The sequence below is a fragment of the Periophthalmus magnuspinnatus genome, chromosome 3 (genome assembly GCF_009829125.3).
Source record: "Periophthalmus magnuspinnatus isolate fPerMag1 chromosome 3, fPerMag1.2.pri, whole genome shotgun sequence".
Lineage (NCBI taxonomy): Eukaryota > Metazoa > Chordata > Actinopteri > Gobiiformes > Gobiidae > Periophthalmus > Periophthalmus magnuspinnatus.
The window spans coordinates 5,123,163-5,141,455 of NC_047128.1; the positions used below are offsets into that span (position 1 = coordinate 5,123,163).

General features: G+C 39.7%; 1 protein-coding gene across 1 annotated transcript; it reads left to right on the forward strand.

Moving 5' to 3' along the window:
- The first annotated feature begins 2,869 nt into the window (after positions 1-2,869).
- Positions 2,870-18,292, forward strand: LOC117391689 (LIM and senescent cell antigen-like-containing domain protein 1). The gene is made up of 10 exons (XM_033989572.2): positions 2,870-3,040; positions 4,238-4,394; positions 5,411-5,477; positions 6,769-6,889; positions 7,057-7,206; positions 9,900-10,050; positions 12,039-12,131; positions 12,278-12,326; positions 12,766-12,841; positions 16,498-18,292. Exons 1-10 carry the CDS (start codon positions 3,012-3,014, stop codon positions 16,610-16,612), a joined length of 1,008 nt encoding a protein of 335 aa, XP_033845463.1. The 5' UTR covers positions 2,870-3,011; the 3' UTR covers positions 16,613-18,292.
- Position 18,293: the final 1 nt, after the last annotated feature.

The following is an 18,293-nucleotide window of genomic DNA, read 5'->3' on the forward strand; positions in this document are numbered from 1 at the left end:
ATGTATCCAGTGGAGTCTGCAGTTGATGTTCTCAGACTGTCCATGTGTTAAATAACTCTCTGTGAAGACATTCCCGTTTAGTGCATCCCATAAAAAGAGACAACTCCACAGCGTAATGTCCCTTATGCCACGTTGGCTCCAGCCCCATTCAGAATCACAGGCTGCAATGGGCCTTGAAGACTGGACAGATGTCTCATATTTAACCAAAGTCTGTCTAAAGGGACTCTGCGGACCCACAGTTTAAGTCTCTGTGGGGACGTTTCACTGGCTGTAATGAAAGTGAGCAGAATCAGAAAATGAAAGTATTAGAAATCTTGTTAAAATGGTTTGCCCCACTTTACAAGAGCGATAATACATAAACATAAATGGCATGGCAGTGTACATGCCAAGGGACGAGTCAGATCTCTGGAGAGGCAGCCCGCTCACAGTACGTTTTTATGTTTTTCAAGTTATTTTCAGACATAAAGACATCTGTAATTAAAAGAAGAAGGTCCCCAATCTGCCGGTCTCCATGGAGGTATTACTGCTATGCCAAGAATGTTCCAGAGTAAGGTATTAAATGTATTTCTGATGCCAACATGCCAGGTTACAGGTCAGATCTGTGTGTAGAGGCAACCCCACTCACAATTTTTGCAATAAAAACAATGGAATTGAATAAATGCTACATAGATATGTTTCAATGCCATGTTGAAGGACATTTAAGACAAAGTAATAATATGTCCATGGAGACAAGCAGGTGGCTGACCCTTCACCAAAAAAGTTACATAGTGCGCCTTTAAATAAATACTTGAATTTTAGTCTGTTTAAATGGTAAATGGTCACATTTTTATACAGCACTTTTCCACCTTTAAGGCACTAAAAGGAGCTAGTCATCCATTCACAAACACATTCATACACCAGTGTACGCTGACACTGAGGGCAAGGTGGGTTAAGTGTCTTGCCTAAGGACACAACAATAACATTCAACTCTAGGAGCTGGAATCGCACCGCCAACTCGTGGGTCAGTGGATAAGATCTGACCACTCAACCAATGATGTTTTTGCGTCAAGAGAGGGATTTGAACCGCTAACTTTCAGATAAGTGGACAAACACGCAAGTTTTAGATCTTAATACAAAATCTTGGTCAAAAGCTGGAGGATCAGTTTGACACAATTGTCCTCATATTTAGCAGAATATTTAAAAAAAGATCTATATCTATCTAAGTGTTTTCTGTAAGTCACACAGTTTTATATTAGCTCAAACCCCCAGAGTGAAGAATCCGATGGTAAATACATTCTCAGTGTAAAAGTGATGTGACCACAGTGACTACAGCATCATATTACCTCAACAAATCTGATTGTGTCCTTTTTACCTCTGCCATTTTGAGAAGTGGAAAGTGTGAGATATTTTCAACAGCTGCAGAGTGATTCATAACTCACAACAGCATAATGTCATATTACTTAAAGCTCCTATATTACACAAAATTGACAGTTGTGAGTTTTAAGCCATGTTATAATGCTGTTACCTCCTCAAAACATACCTGGAGTTGTGTTTTGTTTCGTTCACAGATGTTTGAGTAACCATTTATTACTACTCTGTCTACATCTCCAAAGCTCAACCCGCTCGGTTCTACATTGTTATGAAGTAGTAGTAGTAGTAGCAGCTACCTTTTACCTTTTGTTTAATGGAGAGTGGCAATTCCTGGGCTAAAATTATCCAAATGATTCTAGTATAGGTGTATGGAGTTTAAAAACCACAGTGGAGCACCACATGACATCACACGGTGGAATAGAGTGTTTTCTGTTGGAGAGAAGAAGCCAGTCTAAATATGCAGGGTTTGTGTGTTAAACATATGTGAATGAAACAAAACTCAACTCCAGGTATGTTTTTGATGAGGAAACAACATAATAACATAGACCATAAAATAGTGAAATATAGTTCCTTTAAACAGGTTTGTGTGTGTAGGCTGTTTTAAGTGCTCATTTTAGGTTCTCCATTTATCTCAGGTCTTGCATCTCTTTCAAATAAAAACAGAAAAATGTGATTTTAAGGACTAATAGTAAATCTTGGCGCCTAAAGTGCCTCCTCCTATAGGGGTGACACTAATGCAGCTGCATCATTTATGAAGAACACAATCAGAGCAGGGCCTTGGTCTGAATAAGAGCGCAGGGAAGGAGCCGGAGCCATGAACAAAACACACATGCTCATAAAAATAAAATCAATAAAAGGTACAGAGCTCTTCCTGCAGGATTATTAATCAGTGAGACTTGAGGACGGGATGGCACTACCTAATCAATGGCATAATAAAACGTTTAATCTCACCTGGATTCACTGAGTTTCACCATTTACACCACAGTATAACAGCGCCCTCTTGTGCATATAAGAGAGAATTACACTTAAACCTGGACAGATCAACATAATATAAAGTTTGCGTTCCCAAGTTACTGTAAAATGTGAAATATTAAACATTTGCCTAATTAATCACACTTGAAATTGCATATTTGGCCACGTTATTTAAATATAACTCCCTATATTCGTGAAAATGTGAGGACAAATGCCTGTCAGATGTATTGTTGACCTAAGCTAGCAATTTTAACCACAAAAAATAATCACGTTTTGAAATATCTGGGAACTGTAAACTATATCCTCATACTATACAGTCTATGTATAGTATATGATACGTTTAAATGTGTTTAACTTACCATTGTGGTAGTCTGTTTTAGCTCTTGAAACTGTGCGCACTTTTAAGAGAAGAAAGTCAAAACATGATCAAAATTAACAATAAAAAGTAATTTTCTTCAAACAGCAGGTGGCGCCAGTACGCACGGACACGCTTGAGCTGCCTAAAGAGGAAAAAGTGTCCGATTTGAGGATGGCATTTCTCTGATCTGGCAACCCCCGCCCTGCACTGAGGGAGTAGTCTGGACCCGTCTCCCCTGGGTGTTCCCCGCAAAGTTTGCCTAATATTTCCCACCAAAGTTGAAATCAGTGCATTTTTATTTTTGTCGCTAAATCTACGGAACTTATCGGCGATGTTGGGGGTAGCAGGGATGCCGGGCAGGTGAGTATTATGACTAAAAACCGCTAGAAATCTCTGCCATCTAGTCAGCTAGTTAGCTTTGATGCTAACAAGCTAATCATATCACATCAGATACTTTTACATTTTCGGACCATTTTCGTACTTTTTCGTGTCTGTCATTCATTCATTTCTATCGTATTGTGTTATGTGGATGTTTAATCGGCCATTTAGTTTTACTGATCGTTTACTGATCGTTTAGTAACTTCTCTGTATAGTAAAGGCTGTTATGATTATGTTCCTGTCTGTTGCTTGATTATTAGTATTGCAAAAAGTGGGATTTAAAATGGTTTTATATTGTTTTGTTTTTTTATTTGACAACCATAACAAGGTACCCACGTTTACATTTATATAGTGTAGGTTCATGTTCCATTCCTAAATTTGGGGATGGCTCTCCTCCTGTGTAATCGAGTTGAGTGATTCAGTTATTTCCCTCCTCCACAGTGCAGCTGCTGCTCTAACAGGAAATAGTAATTCATTGGCAAGATATGTTTTGATATTAGCAGTGCCCTTAGGCCCCATTTTCATTGTTGTCAAGTCAAAACAGGCAGATGGGTTACTTCAAATACAACTGAAGTTAAATATTGTCATCCAAAATAGTCAAAGTATTTGGTTTGGACATGGCACCTCCTGATTCATCTTATAAATGCTGCCCCTATTGTCCCCATTTTTATTCCCTGATTCTTGTTTTGTTCAGGACAAAATGGGTAAAGTGGAAAAAAATTATTGAAACGCAGTTATAATTGTTACTTCAGATGAAATGTCATCAAAATAACTGTCAAAAATGCACTGGATTTGGACATAATGACTTCAATTTTATCTGCAGAATATAAACATTAATTGAAGATCATCTTATTACCAAGCTACAAGACCATTACTACTTTTTGAGAAATGTGCTAACTTTTTGGATTATTTTTCACTCACTGGCAATGTTGTAAAATATATTTTACCGTACATTATTCTACAGTCGCCCTTGCATTCCAAAAATAAACAACCAGAAGAAATTTAGCATGTTTCCTTACACTAAAACGCTACGCATTATATTTAAAAACATAATGGTAAAGTAATAATAATACAAGTAAACCATAATAGTATGTAGCTCCTCATTTAGAACTATTTTTAACCACCACAATGTAATTATAAGGATTGGGTTCTGAAATGACTCCTTTGGTCTCCTGACAGTATCGCCAACGCCCTTGCCTCTGCAAACTGTGAGCGGTGTAAGAGTGGTTTTGCTGCGACAGAGAAGATCGTCAACAGCAACGGAGAGCTTTACCATGAGCAGTGCTTTGTCTGCGCCCAGTGTTTCCAGCAGTTTCCTGATGGACTCTTTTATGAGGTACCAGTAGATCTGCAATATTCTGCCTTAACCCATATTGTGAGTAACTGAATTAAAAGTGAGTTTAATGGAACAAAGGAACTTGCTTTGTCACAGTGTTCAGTTAATTTATACGTTTGTTCATTTACCATAATTTTGCCATAAACATCAACAAAACAGCTAGACTTAGCTAGCCCAAATTTATTTTGATTTGTCATAGCACACCTTTAAGTTAAATACCACACATACACATAAATTACTTTAAAGATTTTTTTTGGTTGAAGCTATTCATTTCAGTTAAACACATGCACATAATTTCCATACGTACCTGAGTTTTCATATGGTCCACAGAGGGACATGCTAATGTTGGCCATTTTTAACACCTTTGGGTGAGGTCTAAATGGAGGGGAGAACTGGTTTAAGTTTGTTTGTTTTTTCAGTGTATTTGTGTATTTTGCTTTAAATATTTCAGTGTTTGTAGTTTTATTTTGGGTTAGGCCCATGTAAATGTTGCAGTTACGTTTGACATGCTGCTAAAGTTACAACCTATGTGAAGAATTGTACTTACCTGGGGGAGGTCCTTCTTACTGAGGAGAATATAAAAGTCTATGATGATGGCATGGCACCTTTAGTCTAGTAGCCTGGTACATGTGGGTTTTTCTTTAGTTTTGTTAATCAAAAGAAACAGAAATTAAGTTGAGCACAGTTCATTTTTGTAAATATGCATGATTTTGCCACAGTGAACTTGAATACATTTTTGGTTGAATGGGATTTTTTTCTGAATCTGCCTCCTACTTAAGACCACATTGGCCAGCTTCCCCACGCAAGCATAATTTAGTAACATACAATAAAAATTCTGATTACATGGTTGAGTTGTCATGCGGATAAATATAACCAGATAAGGGATCTAGGCACTTGCATAAATAACCAGATTATAACCCCTATGTTGATCTGAATGAGTGACATCACATTCTAGCTCAGGCCAACAATAAAATGCATTGTATAATTATTCTGTCAAACTGTTTCTTTGTTTACAGTTTGAAGGAAGGAAATATTGTGAGCATGATTTCCAGATGCTGTTTGCCCCGTGCTGTCACCAGTGTGGTAAGTGTACACAAAGAGGCTCCCATCCATCCAACTGTTTAGTCAAGGTTGTCACACCCTGACCCTAAATCTGGCATGGGACACTACTAATTTGCATCTTGTAAGTTTAAAATATATAATACTAATTTCCTGAGGACTGATATTTCTTTGTGCTGCACCAATACCGGCGTAGTAATGATAAAAATGTGGCTCTTCTCAGACAAAGACTTTCTTGTTCTTGTGTTAAATAGCTGCATCCCACAGAGAACATGGAAGTGGGATGAACGGGTTTCATTGTGGTGTCTTTGTGTTCTGTGGGCTTAGGTTATGCTAGATGGCAATATTGACAAAAAAATGAATATCACATTTTTTGTTATTATCCCAGCGTCACATGGCAATTAATCAGAAATGTGCTAAAATATACTTGTATGTGTTGACTTTCACTAAAGTAAAACTACTTAGAAATTAACCATAGAATGCAGTCATATACAGTTGTATGGAAGAAGATATTGCAAGTTTGTTATTTATTTATTTATTTTTAAAGCAGACCTATTATTGACTTTTAACCATGTTATAGTTGTTTTCTTATCTCTCTCATTTATCCTCTTGAAGTTGTTTTTGGAGTGATTTGTGCATGTTTGAGCAATCTTTAATTTCTTATTTTCAAGACACCATTCTTCTGCTCAATCCCCGTTTTCACCGCCACTGACATACACCCACTGCTCTCTGCTTATTATGTTCTTCAATTTTATTTTCTTAATCAGTGATACATGTAGGTTTTGACATCATTGCGTAGTCATTTTGGTACAAATGAAGAAAAATCAGCTACTCACTAGTGTGATCTGCACCTTTCTATAGAAGGGGCTGACAGCTACACTGTTCTTTGCTGTCACCACAGTTTTCTAATACTGAAGTCAGTGAAGCTGTTTCTTTAATTAAGTCCTTTTACATGAATATTGTGATTTAAAATGTTCAAATTATAACATAATAATCCACGGTGGTCATAGATTATAACTATACAGCAGACACAAGCACAATAGTTCTTCTTTAAGGTACATTTAAAAAAAGACTAAAATAAATGAGTGTTTGTTTGTTCCTTTTTGGATATTTATTACATATTCAAATCTATTATAGGATATTTTAATTCAAAAATTCAAACATCTGCCATCCATTTCCTAAGTCTACACGTAAAATAGGGGAAAAGGAGAATTATTCCAGCTATATCTGTGACAGTGCCAAGTCCCATTCCTGTATTTTCGTAAATTGATTTTTCCCTCTCCTGACATTGACAGCTCCCTCTTTGTGTCCTCAGGGGAGTTCATCATCGGGCGCGTCATAAAGGCCATGAACAACAGCTGGCACCCCGACTGCTTCTGCTGCGACATTTGCCAGGCTGTCCTCGCCGACGTGGGCTTTGTCAAGAACGCCGGCAGGTCTATACCCCGTCCCATTACTGTCCTAATATGGCTACTTAGGCCTGTCAAGCTGGCAACTCACTCAGCAATCACTACCGGTTTCCGAGCGGTTTAGACAGGATATTTCATAGTTGTAACTAGATTTTTGACGCATTGACATTTCATTGTATTTTTTTTTTTTCTAGGCATCTGTGTCGCCCATGCCATAACCGCGAAAAAGCTCGAGGTTTGGGCAAATACATCTGCCAAAAGTGCCATGCCATCATCGAAGAGCAGCCGCTGATTTTTAAGAACGACCCTTATCACCCAGACCACTTCAACTGCAGCAACTGTGGGTCAGTACTACGGCAGTATCTGCTTCTATCTACTCTATTACTATAGTTGTCAAATCTACCCTCACTCCACCTCCAAACCGTTTCAACAATGGCACAGTAATCTTTGTTATAGTAATATATATGGCTGGTTACTTGATATTAGAATTAAATTTAAGCAATAATGTTATTATCTGACCTATACTTAGGACAAGGTTTAAATCATTTGGAGAAGTCTATAAAGGACCAAAATGTGGCTAAATAATATTGGATTATGAATATGGATGGTATATAATGGCATACATGGTTTGGATCGCTGCAACAGACAGCTCTGCCATGGGGATTCAGGGTCCTGCTCCATAGGTGTAACCTGTGTTCCTGCCACACTCCGCCTCCTCTTAACCCACACAGGTGTATTCTCATCACTGGGGCATCCTACCCGCCTGGCCCTCCTCCACCCGTCTCCCTCTCCTCCTCGCCTGGCTCTCCTTCTCCTCGCCCGGCTCTCCTTCTCCTTGCCTGGTCTTCCTCCTCCTCGCCTGGCCCTCCTCCGCTCCCCTTCCTCCTTCTCGCCTGGCCGATTTTTCTTGTTTTGTCTGATTTTTCCTGTTGTTTGATTTTCCTGTTTGTTTTTGTGTGTAGGCAGCACGGTGGCTGAGTGGCAACACTCATGCCTCACAGCAAGAAGGTTTGGTTCGATCCCCGGGTTGCCCAGGCCTTTCTGTGTGGTGTTTTGCATGTTTCTCCCTGTGTCTGGATGGGTTTCCTCCGGGTACTCCAGTTTCCCCCATCAACCAAAACATGAACGCCCTTCGAGACAACTGTTGTTGTGATTTTGGGCGTTACAAAAATAAAATGAATTGAATTGAATTGAACCGGGGTGGTGGTCCCTCTTTATAAGAAGGGGGACCGGAGGGTGTGTTCCAATTACAGGGGAATCACACTCCTCAGCCTTCCCGGTAAGGTCTATTCCAGGGTACTGGAGAGGAGAATCCGACCGATAGTCGAACCTCGGATTCAGGAGGAGCAGTGTGGTTTTCGTCCTGGTCGTGGAACACTGGACCAGCTCTATACTCTTCATCGGGTCCTCGAGGGCTCATGGGAGTATGCCCAACCAGTCCACATGTGTTTTGTGGATCTGCAGAAGGCATTCGACCGTGTCCCTCGTGGTGTCCTTTGGGGGGTGCTCTGGGAGTATGGGGTCCGGGGCTCTTTGCTAAGGGCTGTCCGGTCCCTGTATGACTGGAGCAGGAGCTGTGTTCGCATTGCCGGCAGTAAGTCAGACCTGTTCCCGGTGCATGTTGGACTCCGCCAGGGCTGCCCTTTGTCACCGGTTCTGTTCATTATATTTATGGACAGAATTTCTAGGCGCAGCCAGGGGCCGGAGGGGGCCTGGTTTGGGAACCACAGGATTTCATCTCTGCTGTTTGCAGATGATGTTGTCCTGATGGCTTCTTCGAGCCAGGACCTGCAGCAGGCACTGGGGCAGTTTGCAGCCGAGTGTGAAGCGGCTGGGATGAGAATCAGCTCCTCCAAATCCGAGGCCATGGTTCTCGACCGGAAAAAGGTGGTTTGCTCTCTCCGGGTGGGTGGTGAGTCTCTGCACCCAAGTGGAGGAGTTCAAGTATCTCGGGGTCTTGTTCACGAGTGAGGGAAGGATGGAGCGGGAGATTGACAGGCGGATCGGTGCAGCGTCTGCAGTGATGCGGTCGCTGTATCGGTCCGTTGTGGTAAAGAAGGAGCTGAGCCAGAAGGCGAAGCTCTCGATTTACCGGTCAATCTACGTTCCTACCCTCACCTATGGTCATGAGCTCTGGGTAATGACCGAAAGGATAAGATCGCGGATACAAGTGGCTGAAATGGGCTTCCTCCGCAGAGCGGCCTTAGGGATAGGGTGAGGAGCTCGGTCACACGGGAGGAGCTCGGAGTAGAGCCGCTGCTCCTACACGTTGAGAGGAACCAGCTGAGGTGGCTCGGGCATCTGCTCAGGATGCCTCCTGGACGCCTCCCTAGGGAGGTGTTCTGGGCATGTCCCACCGGGAGGAGGCCCCGGGGAAGACCCAGGACACGCTGGAGGGACTATGTCTCTCGGCTGGCCTGGGAACGCCTTGGGGTCCCACCGGAGGAGCTGGAGGACGTGTCCGGGGTGAGGGAAGTCTGGGAGTCCCTGCTTAGACTGCTGCCCCCGCGACCCGGCCTCGGATAAGCGGAAGAAAATGGATGGATGGATGAATTGAATACATGGTTTGCATTATTCATCTGTTTTCCATACTCAGCCAGTACTGGAGCCATAGCTGCCCTGGGGCTGATTGGCATATATTGAAGACCAGCTAACAATAGCATTGCTTGCCATTGCAGACCTGTAAATGTAGCTACACATTTACTATTCTTGACTCTTTGAAGAATCAGCAACCCACATGTCTCTATGGAGATGTTATTGCTTTGTTTGGAAAGTTCCACAGCATTACATTAAATGTATCCATCTCCATGGAGAGAAGTTGGCTAATCGTAAGAATGCATGTTTTCCAAGGGAATTTTTAGCAGTAGAACCTCCAATTGAAAGAAACAAACACAAGAATGGTAGAAAAAAAAAAGTTACATAGTGTACTTTTTAAATTGTTACAAAGTTTAAAAGTTCCATGCAACAAGTGTAAAAACTCTTTCTTTTTGGACAGCATTATTTTCTCTGAATGGTTATATTTTGTCTGTGTCCACAGTAAAGAGCTGACAGCAGATGCGCGCGAGCTGAAAGGAGAGCTCTACTGTCTGCCCTGTCATGACAAAATGGGTGTCCCAATCTGCGGAGCGTGCAGACGGCCCATTGAGGGGCGGGTCGTTAACGCCATGGGCAAGCAGTGGCACGTCGAGGTGAGGCCCAGAGACACTGCTGTATGGAAACAGTGTGAATAAGAATGAAAGGAAGTGAAACTAATCTACAGTTGAAACCAGAAGTTTACCTACAACATATAAAATGACACATAGTTTGTTTTTGTTTTTTTTCTGACATGAAATCAGACTAAACTTTTAGGTCAATTAGGATTACCAAAATTATTTCTATTTGGTAAATGCCAGAATAATGAGAGACATTTTTTTTATTACTTTCTTCAAAGTCAGATGTTCACACACATTTCTTTTGAATTTGCCTTTAAAATGTATGACTTGGGTCAAATATCCTTCCACAAGCTTCTCACAATAGTTGGCCGGAATTTTGACCCATTCCTTCTGACAGAACTGGTGTAACTGAGGCAGTTTATAGGCCGCCTTGCTCTCACATGCCTTTTCAGGTCCGCCCATAAAATTTCAATAGGATTGAGATCAGGACTTTGTGATGCTATCTATTTTGTGAAGTACACCAGTCCCTCCTGCAACAAAACTGCCATCTCCATATTTCACAGTTGGGATGGTGTTTTCAGGCTTGCAAGCTTCCCCCTCTTTCCTCCAAATGTAACAATGCTCATTTTGGCCAAACAGTTCAATTTTAGTTCTGTCAGACCACAGGACATGTCTCCAAAAATGAAGGTCTTTGTGCCTATGTGCATTTGCAAACTGTAATCTGGCTTTTTTATATTTCTTTTGGAGTAATGGCTTCTTCCTGGCAGAGTGGCCTTTCAGTCCATGTTGGTATAGTACTGGTTTCACTGTGGATAATGACACACTCTTACCAGTTTCAGCCAGCATCTTCACAAGGTATTTTCTTTTGTTCTTGGGTTCTGTGTCCCAGAGATGAATGTGCTTTGGTCCAAAATCTGCATATCAGCCCGTCTCCTTTGTGAGCAGTATGATGGCTGGACATTCCCATGGTGTTTATACTTGCGTATAATTGTTTGGAACCTTCTGGCATCTGCAAATTGCACCAAAGGATGAATCAGACTTCTCTTCCTGATATTTAGGCTCATTTCTTTTGATTTTCCCATGATGTTACGCAAAGAAGCAGTGTGTTTCAGGTATGCCTTCAAATGCATCCACAGTTGTGTCTATAATTAACTCAAATATTGTCAATAAACCTATCAGAAACTTCCAAAGACCTCATCATCTGGTTAAATGCATAAATGCATAGTTATCTTACTATATGTAAACTTCTGACTTTGAAGTAATGAAAAATTGTCTAAAAAACATGATTCTGACATTTAGCAAATAGAAATAATTTCGGTTATCGTAATTGACCTAAAACAGTTTAGTCTGATTTCATGCCAGACAGGGAAGGAAAACGGTGTATGTGTCTTTTTATGTAGTGTTTGTAAATTTCTGGTTTCAACTGTAATACTCAGCATATACAGCCTGAAGTGCGCACACTATGAAAACAGCTGGTGTAATGCATTGCCTTTCAACTAAGTCCAAAACCGGATTAGGATAAAAACAAAAAAAAAATACATGAAAAATACAGTGCCACTGAATCATTTGGTACTTTTGTATTATATTCAAAGCACAATAATCTGTGTTTTAAAATATAAAGAATTGATGTAGAAAAAACATTGTGCCACTAAACCAAAATGGCAAATAATCCTAGTTAGTGACTGAAGCTCGGTACTTACAAACTGGCATTTATATATTTAGATTTTAGCTGTCATGAAATAAATACATATCACCTGCAGAGGGCGCCAAGACTGCATCTACTGGCACATTATCAAAGTGAAGTACTCTGTTGCTATTGTCAAAGTTATGCAGTAGTGGTTGTGATATGAAGACGAAAATGATGACAGTAAACAAAACAATAAAACATGGGAGAGCTTCTTTCAGGGAACATAGGACCAGGTCTGTTTGAAAACTGATTTTTTTTTTTTGTCTGACACTCACATGCAAGTGGTTAATGTGGTGATTAAAGTAGTAATATTATATGTTTTCTTCTTTATCAACAGCATTTTGTGTGCGCCAAGTGTGAGAAGCCCTTCCTCGGACATCGCCATTATGAACGTAAAGGACTGGCTTACTGCGAGACTCACTACAACCAGGTCAGAACACATATTTTAAACATGTTCTGATTTCAAACTTTATTTTTCAGTACTTTGCATAACAACTTGAACTCTTCTAGAATCAATCCATTTCTCATCTATGCTTTTTTATGTTGCTCTCACCAGTACTTTTTCTTTTCTTTTAGCTTTTTGGAGACGTGTGCTATCATTGCAACCGTGTGATTGAGGGCGATGGTAAGAACACAATACAATATCATTTATTATAGTGGCTCTCAAAGTTTCACAGCAAGTACTGCCAAAGAAAAGATTGGGCTTTCTGATCCGGGTCTATACCAGGACAATCACAGGTCTACTCTAGGGCTAAACTAGATTTAAAAATTTACTACATCATTTCTGCTTTAGTTCTAAGCATAGACTGTATAAAGATGTGGACTACATGAGTGTGATGTCACCCATAGTGTTCAGGTGCAGTCAAATGAAGCTCATTGAGGCTAGCAGTTATAGGGGAGAATTTGGACAGACAAAAAAGTTGACAACATTAACTCAAAATTAGGCAAACCCAGAAAGTGAAGAGCTGTCCCAAGTGACACCAGAATACTGCAGTTGTGAAACACCAATCTTTTACACTAACCCAATTAGACAGTAAGTTAATAACATTTTTTGGGTTTTTCAGTGGTCTCTGCTCTGAACAAGGCTTGGTGTGTCAGCTGCTTCTCCTGCTCGACCTGTAACGCCAAACTCACTCTCAAGTAAGTTACATGTGATTTTAAAAATGCCTTTTCTGCTCTACTTCTAACTACTATTTGACCACTGCTTTTTCAGAGGTGGGTAGTACCAATATTTAATCATTACTTTTATATAATATTACTCATGTACATAAGAAAATAAATCATAAAAAAGTGAATTGGAAAATACTAAACAAAATTCGAGTTAGGCTTAATGTCTGATTTAATACATTTTCAGTTTGAGGTAATTATAAGGAGACGTAATGGTGCAGGCAAAATGCAGTTGAATGAATTCTGGTAGGAAGATTCTGACATTTAAAACGTAAAGATGCATGTAAAGAAGACCCATTGTGCTTCTGTCTTTTCTGTAGTTATAACCTATGACACCCGGTGGATCCTGGTTATAACTTGCATATTTTAAACCGCAATATTCATTTGAAACAACATAATAAAAGAAACAAGTCTGATTGCTTCTGCGTTAGAAAACTGCAGCATCCAATGGGAGTTGATGTCAACTTAAACGTCACAACAAAGAGACGTGTATATGTCGGCCCCTCCTATAGATAGCTGCACATCACATGGAGTGAGTTTTATTTTTCTTTCATTTGTACCAAAATCACTACTTAACACTAGCAGTCTTTCTTATTCTGTAAAGCACTTTGAATTACTTTGTGTAAGAACTGTGCTATACAAATAAACTTGCCTTGCTATGCCTTGCCTAGCCTACACGTATCATCGATTAAGAAAATAAAATTGGAGAACGAAGTAAGTACAGAGCAGTGGGCGTGTGCTGGTGGCGATAAAAATGGGGCTTGATTGGCAATATGGTGCTTTGAAAATAAGTGATTAAAGATTACTCAAGTATGCACAAATCACTCCAAATGCAGCTTCGAGAGGGTAAATGAGAAGGAAACAACTATAACATAAAGCTCTGAAAAGTCAATTTTGCATAATGGGTCTGCTTTAAGTTAAGCACAAATGAGAAAATAGACACAATATCACACATAATTGAAACATAATATTCACACGATTTTGTTGCCAAATTTGTACTTCAGGGGCAGTATTGTCTCAGAATGTTTGCAACTTTCCACATCTTTCCACAATCTGTCTTGTAAATTGGCATGGTTTATCCCCTTTAAGTCTTCATTGTTATAGATGGTTATATAGTTTTAATGCCATACTGTGGAACAACGAGTTCTTAGAGGCACAGATATTTCAAAAAGTACATTTACTACCCACCTTTTTGCTGTTGTCTCTTAACACGTGTCCAGTCCTAACACTTCACCTGTGTCTTGTGCACCCCCTCTCCCTCCCCGTCTTCTCCCTTCTCTCTCTCCCTCTACCCTGTCTCTCTTCTTTCTTTGACTTGCTTCTTTCTATCTCCTATTCTCTCTCTATCTACTCTCTTTACTTGTCTCTGCTTCCTCCCACTCTATCGCTCTCTTCTCCCTCTACCCCTCCCTCTATCTCTTTCTTTACCTCTCCTTTCTATCTCCTCTTGTCTTTGTCCTTTCTCTCTACCTCTCCCTCCCTCTTCCGACTCTCTATCTCTCTCTCTCTCCCTACCCCCCTTGTCGCTCTCATTTCTCTTTACCTCTCTCTCCCTCTACCCTCCCTCCATCTCTTTCTTTACCTGTTCTTTCTATCTCCTTGTCTCTTTGTCCTCTCTCTACCTCTCCCTCCCCTTGTCTCTCTCTCGCTATTTCTTTACTTCTCCTGCCTCCGTCCCACTCTCGATATCTCTCTTCCCCTCCCTTTGTCGCACTCACTCTCTCGCTTCACTCTCTTTGCCTCTCTCTCTCCCTCCTTTTCTTTCTCTCCTCTTTTTCTCTCACTCTCCCTCATCTTCTCCCCCCTCCTCCTCTTCTGTCTCTCCTGTTTCTCTGTTCATTCTCTCTCCTTTCTCTCTCACTCTCCCTCACCTTCCTTCTCTTCCTCCTCTTCCTCCTCCTCCTTCTCCTCCTCTTGTTTTCCTTCTTGTGGGCTGCTGCTGCTGCTGTTTGTCAGAGATAAGTTTGTAGAGATTGACCTGAGGCCGGTGTGTAAGCACTGCTACGAGCGCTTGCCTGAGGAGCTTAAGCGTCGTTTGGCCCGACGTGAACGCGAGGCTAAAGACCGCAAGAAAAAAGCCTCCATCTTCCCCTAGACAGAGCGGTTCATGTCAACACTTAGGGCGTGTTTCAGGTGTAATCCACGCTAATCCTGTAAATGTACAAGATAAGGTCATTTCATTACACTATAAATTATTTATTTCGAATTCTTAATGTGCAAATGTTGGTTCAGTTCAAAGTGAAATGGGCATAAAGAAATGTATTTTCTTTTGGTTCTGGTTTAAAATTTTACACATGCAATTAAACTAAATTTAAATAATGTTTTCAAAATATTTCTAACTGTATGAAAAAAGGGATAGACTATTGACTATTGATGACCTATATTTCACAAGTTTAAAAATCTAATCTATTGACATGTAAACACAGTATAATTATCTTTGCACTTTCATAAGTGGTACGGCATAATACGGTATAAAGTAATTAATTAATTAATTGATTTTAATTTTTTTGACAATAATTAAAATGTTTCACTGTATGAAACAGGTTTGACTTTTTAAACTTACAAAAAAAAAAAAAACTTTATACCTTTTTATATATTTATTTTTTTTAATTTATTTATTTAATGCCTTCACCTCAGTCACCTTAATGTCCTGTAAAGATTGTATTGTAGTGTTCTGGTGAAAGGAAAGCAAATTTCTCCTGGTTGTTTATTTTCTGAACACAGGGGCTACCATAGGCCGTAACCCACACCAAAACAAGAGCAGTCTCTACTCACTAGAGCCAGTCTCCAAAACAGACGAGTAACTGACAAATAGACAAATCAACTTGTTGGCATAGTAACCAAATGTCACATACAAAAGGAGTTACATTAACAACAATCATACACTGTATATATAAATGGACATAGCTAGCGTGTTAGAGGCTGCGTTCCAAATAGGAAGTGATCATGGGCGCGCTTCTGGCTCCAATTCACTTTAAATTGGAAAACTGTCACCCCTCTCTCTGTAACTGCTGCAGTGAGCCTCATCATTTTGGCCTTAATGTTCATATTAACCTGCTCTACATGATCCTGGTGTTTTCATTTCACTATTGTGTCCCTAAATTAAGATATGAACATCAATAACAGACAAATCAGGTGACTTCTTTTGCCGAGGTCGCTCCCACTAGTGTTAGCAACAGGTTTGATTGACAGCGTTGCTAAGTGCCCGCTCCCTGCTAAACCAGCGGTGTGGGCGGCAGGGGCATTACTTTCAACAGCCTCACTCTGGATTGACTCTTTGGTCGCTATGATACTTGTGCTCAGAATTCCAAACATGGAACTTGGCACTAAAGTGGCTTCTGTAACTGCTAGCCTCAATGACCTACATTTGACTGGAGCCGAATGCTATGGGTGACATCACACGCACTTAGTCCATTTCTTTACACAGCCTATGACAACAACAAAAGGTGTCAACCCTCAACTAAACACAAAATATCAGATCACTACAGTATTTTACCTTTATACTCTCTACTAACATTCCTAACAACTATTTCATATGTATTGTATTCAAAGCTTTGCACCTTGTAAAACTGACCCTTGATGTTAAAGACCAAAAGCTGTGGTCACATGATATTTTTGCTTCTTTTCAGGAACAAATTTGTTGAGTTTGATATGAAGCCGGTGTGTAAAAAATGTTATGAGAAGTTTCCTCTGGAGCTGAAGAAGAGACTCAAGAAACTGGCTGAGTCTTTAGGACGCAAGTGAAACGGTCCAAGTCCTGCCAACCTTATATCTGTCCTATCCATTTCATTCTACTGCAACGTTGCCTTAAAACTGCAAAGATACACTGTGTAAACCCAGAAGAGACTCGAGAAACTAGCCAAACAATTTTTATATGATTTAGCTTTTTATATGCATTCCTAAATTTGATTATCTCCTTCAATATTTTTTATGATTGTTCTGTGTCTGTTCCCTTGTGCCTTGATTATATCATACAGGTGCTTCTCAGTAGGTTGCATTATAATGATGTAATTAAAATAATGCCAAATATATTGATATCTGTGTTTTTATACAGATTGATATCAGTCTGGTCCCCACGTCCTCTGTTGGGTCTCAAGCCTGGTCAAACATGATCGTCCAATCAGATCTGTTTTTTTCAGTGACGTATGTGAAACCAAGGAGCTTATTGGTCACCTGTGATTTACATGTAAAATCCAATTTCTCTCACCTCAGATTAAGAGTTTAGAGCTTCACTCATTGATTCTGCAGAAATCCAGGCTTGTGAGTGGCTTCATTAAGATACGTTGAATGCCATACTGTGAAACATTCCAGGCAAAGCACTAATGGAAATGAGCAGATGGTGTATTCTACGAGAAAAATGGTTTTATATTTTGTGTTATATTTTAGTAGTATATTTTAAATTTATAACTTACATCGGTAATGCAATTTATTGAGCTGCATCTTAACTAAACTGGCCTTAACGTATTAAGCTATCAATCATACAATACCTACTAATGGATCATTAAAGGGCCCATATTACACTATTTTCTGATCTATATTATAATGTTGTTTTCTCATCACAAACATACCAGTTCTGTTTTGTTTCATTCACACATGTTTAACACACAGACTCTGCTGTGCTGCTATTTATGCTGAGTTCTTCTCTCAAAACGGAAAACACTATGCTCCACCTTATGATGTCATGTGGTACTGGAAGTGCTCTACTGTATTTTTAAACTCCATACAACTTCGCTACAATCATTTGGATTATTTAAGACCTGAATTTACCAATGTCTTGTAAACAAAAGGCAAAAGGTAGCTGTTAACTTGAAAACTACCACTTCATGACATCACAAGGTGGAACAGAACATTTTGAGTTTTGGAGATGTAGACAGACTAATAAGAAACAGTTACTCAAATATGTGTGAATGAAACAAAACATAACTCTCGGTATGTTTTTGAGAAGGCAACAATACAACATAGCTCAAAGCTCACAAAAGTCAACTGTGAGTAATATAGGACCTTTACGTAAGCGATTCCCTTTTTTATTATATTAAAACATTTCTGGTTGATGAGAAATTATTGTCCTATATGTACTCTGTCCAGGTTTTTGTATGTGTGAAAATATATTGATGTTATACTGTAGTTGCTTGGGGCTCATTTGCCAGTATTTTTAGCCTTTTATTCAACTTCCATGGGACAGAGTTCAAAGTTATTCAGATGAGCCGAATATTTCACATAGAAGTCTTTGAAGTTAAGCTATAATGAGTCAGCATGTAGCTTGGGGCGGCATGGTACACAGATATTAAGTAAAGTTATATATACAGTCTATAAGCATTTTTTTATGGTACCTACATTTCTCTGTTTATTGTCTGTGATGCAAAAAAAACAGCATTTAACAATAATGTAACCAAAAGCTTTACGCAATAAAAACAATTTTAGTAAC

Bases quoted from the DNA above. Each gene is read 5' to 3' on its own strand.
- LOC117391689 (XM_033989572.2), top strand. From the start codon at position 3,012: ATGTTGGGGGTAGCAGGGATGCCGGGCAG. The intron at 5,478-6,768 runs GTAAGTGTACAC...TTGTGTCCTCAG, and splicing joins CCCGTGCTGTCACCAGTGTG to GGGAGTTCATCATCGGGCGC. The intron at 10,051-12,038 runs GTGAGGCCCAGA...CTTTATCAACAG, and splicing joins GCAAGCAGTGGCACGTCGAG to CATTTTGTGTGCGCCAAGTG.